General features: G+C 29.4%; 1 protein-coding gene across 1 annotated transcript; it reads right to left on the bottom strand.

Moving 5' to 3' along the window:
• Window positions 1-352: 352 nt before the first annotated feature.
• Window positions 353-2,978, bottom strand: LOC110651961 (peroxidase 12). The gene is made up of 3 exons (XM_021807447.2): window positions 2,477-2,978; window positions 1,950-2,144; window positions 353-1,127 (listed from the first exon to the last, which is right to left on the bottom strand). Exons 1-3 carry the CDS (start codon window positions 2,720-2,722, stop codon window positions 507-509), a joined length of 1,062 nt encoding a protein of 353 aa, XP_021663139.2. The 5' UTR covers window positions 2,723-2,978; the 3' UTR covers window positions 353-506.
• Between the last annotated feature and the right edge of the window lie 4,137 nt (window positions 2,979-7,115).

Raw genomic sequence — 7,115 nt, 5'->3', positions numbered from 1 at the left:
GTGGAGTTGGTGCATAAGGCTAGGTTCGGCCACACCAGGCGAACCACTAGGCGTCCCAATGAAAACCAAAAATTTAACGTTCGAATCATGCTTGTGACTGAATCATAATCTGAGCCGAGCCACAGACATGATTAGGGTATTGGGAGCCCAAATGCCCACTTGGACGAGTCATAAGTGATTAATTAGTGGTATTAATCTTTCTAATAAGTAACAAAATTAAATTTATATATCTTTTATTTGTTAGAATTATAAAATTATCTTAAGCCTTTACCTATAAATTCAATGATTTCTTGACATTATTAATATTAAAATCAAATAATAAAAGAAGCATTTTTCGTCTTGTGACCCAAACTCAATTCAAACAGAGGAAAGCAACTATTTTATTAACAAGAAGCAACATTAGTTGTTCATAGATTAGTACACATGATAACAATTCACAATAGATAAGCAAGCCTAAGCCCAACCACAGGAAGCTTTGTTATTAGAAATTTAAAGCAATTACTTCCTCATTTCAGCTCAGACAATGACTCCAAATCCTCTTCCACCACACTCACCATGTACTTGTTATCAGAATTCCTCACTGAGCAATTGGCACGAATTTCTCCATTACCACCCGTCAACACACTCAACTGCCCCATCTTTATCATGGAAGCCACGAACTGTTCAAAGAACAAAGTTTCATTAACAGCAAAGTTCTTGACAATGTCCCTTGTCCTGGAATCTGTGTACAAATCTTGGTCTGAAGTAAATAAACCTTGACGGTTCATGAGATCAACGTAGTACTTGTTGTCAAATGTATTAGGGGATCGAATGTCAAGCACGGTTGTATTGGTGGAGTTTGTTGTTGGGCAGATTTGCTTGAGATTATTAGCAAATGTTTTGTCCATTACAGGGTCTTGGGTTGGATAAAGGCGATTTGTGAAAGAGCTACAGTGGCTAATGCCGATGGTGTGACCACCGGAGAGGGCTGCCACGTCGGTGGCATCCAAGTTTTTGGTGGCCAGCGATGTGAGAAGCGAACTGGTATTTGAAGTAGGTGCTGGCAAGCTCGCCAACGTTACATTTCTGGTTGCGAAGGTCAATCCATCTCTTCTTCCCAAAGGAACATCATAATCAGGACCACCTGACTGAAATGAAAGAGCTTAACAATTTGAAAGGAAACTGTTGGATGTCTCACGAAATAAATAAATAAAATCTCAAACTTAACACAGATTTTTTATACAATACAACCGTTATTGATAAATTTATGCGCAATTTTTTTTGGTTTATCATTCCGTTTTGAATTGTCTACATAGAATCACGATTGTCTAATATAAATTTTCGTCAATCTGCTCTCTCAATAAGAGAATTTCACAAAAAGTCATGGATGTTATATGCATTTCACAAGTTAGGGATTGATTATGTGAATGCCTAGGCAATGACTGCTTCATTTTTGGTTTACCTTTGTAAAAGACCATGCCAAGTCTTTGATTGGGTAGCCAAACATGTGGTTATAAAAAAAATTTTTGTGCAAAATAAATGTTAATTAAATCATTTTTCATCACCAACTATCCACATATCATCTACTGGGATTTAATTTACTGCTAGATTTGAATGTTAATTAGCAGACATAGATCTCTGAAGCTGTGAAATAATTGACCAGCTGGTGGTTAATTATCACCAAATTAATTAGTAGGTTACTAGGAAAAACTTGCTTAAATTTGATTAATCGTTGATCTAAATGTGTGCGTGTTATCATGCACATTGTCTTCAATCTATGATAAATGAGTCTAAGTAAAAGTTTCCTTATTATTGTAAGTTATAGTCTTATGGGTTGTACAGATTTTGTTGTAGCTATATTCTAAGCATAAAAAGCTAGCCTAAAGTGCTAGAATTCGAATGTCAATCAGAGTCAATTGTAACAATAATAAATAAAACCCGAACTAGATAGTGAGTTAAGGTTTGCTTACGAAGAAAACAGAATCGCGAGCAGCAATAGCAACAATATCAGCACAAGACACGACTCGGCCGCACCCTTTGTGCACCAGCTCTCGCAAGTCATCGATGATCCCAAATGCCTCTTTCCTCAAGCTCAAATTGGGAGGTGCTTCTTGCTCACTTGGTCCGCTTGCCGATCCATCAAGCAACACTGATCCATCACATCCCTAATATTTTTCAAAAACCACCCAGCACCACAGTTTATGTAAATTTCACTTCATTAATTATAAAAATATATAACTTTTTTTTTGGTGTTTTGTAGTTTCTTGATCTTATAGGTTTCAGTAATGCTGACCCTGCTGGGTAGAGCAGCAGCAGCTAGCAAATGGTTGAATCTAAAAACCTGTCAATTATTCTTTCAGGCTGCAAGAATTTACAGCCTCTCAACATAATTACAGGAATCGATTCAAGATCATACTATTGACCCAACAACCAGAGAAATTACATTACCTAGTTCTCTACACTTGTTATGATAAGGTTATTAGGTATATCTGATTACCTGCACAAAGCAGTCGTGGAAGTGGAGACGAAGCAAGCCAGCAGCTTGTCCAATGTCCTCCTTGAACACTTTCTTGAGTTGTTTTCTGATGATCGATTCCACTTTAGGACAGCTAGAATTGTAGAATGTCCATGACAGACCATTCACTATAGGAGCAGATCTTTGTGCTCCAATGGCACAAAACCAAGAACCCACTAAGAGAAAGGAGATCAAAAGCAGATAAGTGAAACAATTAGCACTGTCCATGGCTGGTTTTGTGTCCTGGGAGACAGAAAGTGTATCTCATTTATAGGTATATACAGCTGCGTACATCAAGCCTCTTCAGAGTTCAAAAGTGTAAGATGTTTCTTGCGCTACATCATCCTTACAATTCAATTTTTAAACTATAATCAAGTTATATAGACCAAGTTGTTCTTTTAATTGTTTGGCTAAATATAAAGTAAACTTGACTTTTGGAAGATGGAAATTTTCAAAAGGAGAAAGGCACGAGGCATCCTATCATTCACAACTCGACCATCATCATGTTTTCACACATGAAAATTTTCGCAATACTTAAAAAAAAAAATCTTCAACTCGCCATATAGATCATTAAAAGTCGTACTTGCGTAATCTTATCCATCTAACTATAATGGACTACCATAGGAGAAAGCATATTTCAGCATAAAAATTTTCTCAAAACAAAAAAGAAAAAAAAAATCCTTTTTTTTTTTCAAAGATATAGGAAAATTAGGAATTCTGATGCTGTAAGATTTGAGTTATGCCATTAGCCAGTGAAACTAAGCAGTGCTAGGCAAAAAAAATCCAATTAAAGTTCTGATTTCTGAAAACCAGAAATTGATGCAAGAAAATAAAAATAATTAATGGGAGGTCCTAATACTTCTAGTTGATATAAATTTTGTGGACCCTTTTGAGATTTTCGCGTGGAGTAGACAAGTTTAATGCTTTCACAAGAAAAGCCAAAGCATATAAGGATTCTTGTACCTCACAATTCACCTCAGTTGTCCTGTTTTGTACAATTTTCAGTTTTCTCCCCTCTTCAAATTCACTTTCCAGGATTTTTTTTTTTCCATGGTTAGAAGTTATCAGGAAAATGAAAAGAACAGTTCAGGAAGAGAAAAAGCAAAGTGAATGGTGGTAATTTGGACCACAGCTACCCAATTAGCTGAGATTAGGGGGAAGTCTTAGTTGAATTCTTGGAAGCAGAGATTTTTTTTTTTTTTTTTTTTTTTTTTTTTTGAGAGAAACGAAAGAACCAACTAGCATGATTGCAGGTATGAGCAACTAGAAAGTAGAAGTGTTCAGTTTGGGTTTTGAGTCCCTAATTAAAGAATTGGATTCGAAACTAAATCCCTGATGTTTTGATTATTAAGAATTAAAATTGGAATTAAACTTCAGTTTCGTTCTAATTCTATTCTAAACAAATTCAATATGATTTCAATTTTAATTTCCATTTTATTTCAATTTCAATTCGATTTAGAAATCAAAATTGAAACTAAACTTCAGTTTTAGTTCTAATTCGATTCTAAACAATTTCACTATGATTTTAATTCCAGTTTTAGTTTTATTCTAATTTCAATTCGATTAAGGAATCAAAATTAGAATTAAATATCAGTTTAAGTTCTAATTCTATTCTAAGCAATTTCAATATAATTTCGATTTTAGTTATAGTTTTATCTCAATTTCAATTTAAATCACATTTTTCACCGAAAATTAAATAATTATTGTATTCATTTAAAAAGAGTAAAAATAATTTTGGGTTCAATTATTAATTTACATTTTTCATGTGTTTTCTTCAAATAACTCTCAAATATTTATCCGTTTAAATCAGATTTTGGAGTTTTTTTTTTTTTTTTCTCTTAGATGAACTAAACCTAAAATTTGATTTTTGGGTCTAAAATTATATGACACATATATTTGTGTTCGTGTTTATAATTTATAATCTCATTAAATATGTGTGAATGTGATAAACTACATTTAAAATTAAGAGGTTAAAATAATTTTATTTTAATTTTTAGTGATTTGTAGTAAAAATTTTATAGGCAAATATTATATTTACCAAATTAATAAATTGCAAAATTCAATAATTTTTATCAATTCAATAATTTTTATTTATATACTTTAATAGGAAAATGGTCAATAAGAAAATGGTCTAATAATACTAATTTTTTTAAATATCAATCACACTAGTTTTGAAATAAATTATGAGAGTTATAATAAAATTATTTTAGTCCTTCAAATTTTAAATATATATTATCATGCTCACACATATCAAATGATAAATTATAAATATGAACATGAAGTATATATATATATGCTTCATTTTCCACTATCAAAATAATTAATTTCACAACTTATTAAATACAATTTTAATTGTTAGATTAAATTGGTCTTCTACAACGTGATTTATATAATTCTTTTTCATATAAAAACGTAAGATATTTTTATTATTATTATAAATAATTTTTTTCTTCATAAATTAATTAGTTATTCACATTTCACAAATAAAATTTTAATATGCATATGGAATTTATTTAGCTTTTCATTTATTTTTTTTTCATTTTTCTAATTATTTATGTTTTTATTTTTCTTTCGCATTAAAATTAATTTATTTTTAATTTTTTTTCTGATGTGAATATTTTCAATTAATTTTTAATATATTTTTTAAGATGCTATTTCTTTTTTATTTTTATTTTTCCTAAAATCTTTAAATTGTAGTTTTGCAAGATTTTTTTTTTAAATGCATGGATAAATTGTTATTTTAAAATAGTAATTGTGATTAATTGCAGCTCCATTAAAAAAAAATTCACAATGTTCAATAATGTCCAAAAAATGACCACGAATATATTTATTAGTTATTAAAATGAAAAAAAAAAAGAAAATAAAAATATAAAAAATGAAATTGTCAATTTTTTTATACATATTTAAAATAGATTGTATAAAAATTTCTATAGCACATGATGGAGCATTTCTATTTATTGAAAACAACCTAATATTATACAATAAACCTAATATTAAATTCATTCTCTCATTAATTGTTTAAAAAATTGAATTTAACTGAAGTTAAAAAAAAAAACACAGTTAATTAATATTTTATATTCAACATTTTAATTAAGCCTCAGTAGAACAAATGTTGCTGTAAGAGGACTTATTATGCATTGAAAGCTCAATTAACAACTCTTATGCAATGTACAATTCCTTTTGAGAAATCTTTCAACAAAGAAATTAAAATGAAAATGGAAAAGACATATCTCAAAAAGTATAATCCAAAATAAATGTGGGTTGTAAGAGCTTCTTTGAATGTTAATATTGTTGTAAGAACCAAATCAGGAAGCTCCATGTCCATGTGTATACCCAAAAGAAAACAAGGCTCCATTTATTTTTTAAAAAATATTTTTCAAAATAAGTCAATAAGAAATATTTTCTTGGTCAAAAAAAAAATTAAATCCATTATTAAGGAAAGAGAAAATCATTTTTTAGATTTTAACAATATTATTAAAGTATGAAAGCACTTATAAGTGCATGATATAAACATATAACATTAATTCAACATTACAATTAAATAATGAAAAATATTTTTACAGAAAACATTTTCTTGGAAAACAGTTTCCATGGAAAAAATATTCTATTTACAAATTATCTTTAACAAAACAAACTATTAAATTTTAACAATTACCTCATTAAGTTGTGTTTCTTTTATCAAGTTAAAAACCATTAAATTTTATATATATGTATATATGAATTGAATTACACAATATCAATTTAATAGAGAGCCTATTTGCAAGAGAAGAATTGCTTTCCTCTATCTCCAAAGTTAAGTAGTAATAAAATGATTTAAGAGGGAAACAATAAGAAAACAGCTTCTACAGATGAGAACTTTTCTGCTATCAAATGAACTGATCCAAGCCAAATTCCAGAACAATTAAATTCCACGAAATGAGGATATTTTTAACATGCTCTTTAAGGTAGGAAAAGAGAGACATATATGTTATTTGAAGGTAATAAATAGAAGGGAAGGACTAAAAGCATAAAGATACAAGAGTACATGAGAAAGAAAGAAACATGGCAAAGAGACATAGGAAGAATGCAAACTCAAATGTGGAGGAAAGCTGATATTTGTTGTTTAAGATGTGTATTGGGCTTGTATCAAAATTAAAACTTTTAAATTTATAATAAATTAACTTAGTTTTTCATAATTCTTTTTTATTAGATTAAATTTATTTTAACATGACTAAAAAAATGTGTTAATTATTAAAAAAAAAACAAACAAATGCAACATAATATTTTATGTGATTTGCCTTCTCAATATAAAGAGTATACAGACATGCAATCTTTCAACATAGAGAGTTCACCTTCTCAATATAGAGAGCACATAGACATAGACATGCAATCTTTGACTATAAATTAATAAATAAAAAAAACGATCTACCAAAATTCACATGCGCACTCTACTTCACAATTAGGCAATAGCTCCTTTCTCCCTCCATGTTGGACTCTATATCTTTTCTCTACACATGAGCTAAAACCAAATGACCTCACATACTATACTTCTATTTATGATATTAGTCTCATCCATCCTAATTTCAATAGAAAATCCACTTAATTAGAAAAAAAATACTAATATAGAAATCCTTCTTTGTAT

Source organism: Hevea brasiliensis, chromosome 12, assembly GCF_030052815.1.
Source record: "Hevea brasiliensis isolate MT/VB/25A 57/8 chromosome 12, ASM3005281v1, whole genome shotgun sequence".
NCBI lineage: Eukaryota > Viridiplantae > Streptophyta > Magnoliopsida > Malpighiales > Euphorbiaceae > Hevea > Hevea brasiliensis.
This window is presented reverse-complemented; position numbering and strand designations above follow the sequence as displayed.

What these genes read in the sequence shown, in the direction of transcription:
- LOC110651961 (XM_021807447.2), bottom strand. Translation starts at nt 2,722, where the DNA reads ATGGACAGTGCTAATTGTTTCACTTATCTGCTTTTGATCTCCTTTCTC. An exon ending in TCCACGACTGCTTTGTGCAG is followed by an intron (nt 2,145 to 2,476) that starts GTAATCAGATAT and finishes GAAAAATATTAG; the next exon opens with GGATGTGATGGATCAGTGTT. An exon ending in CTCGCGATTCTGTTTTCTTC is followed by an intron (nt 1,128 to 1,949) that starts GTAAGCAAACCT and finishes CTTTCATTTCAG; the next exon opens with TCAGGTGGTCCTGATTATGA.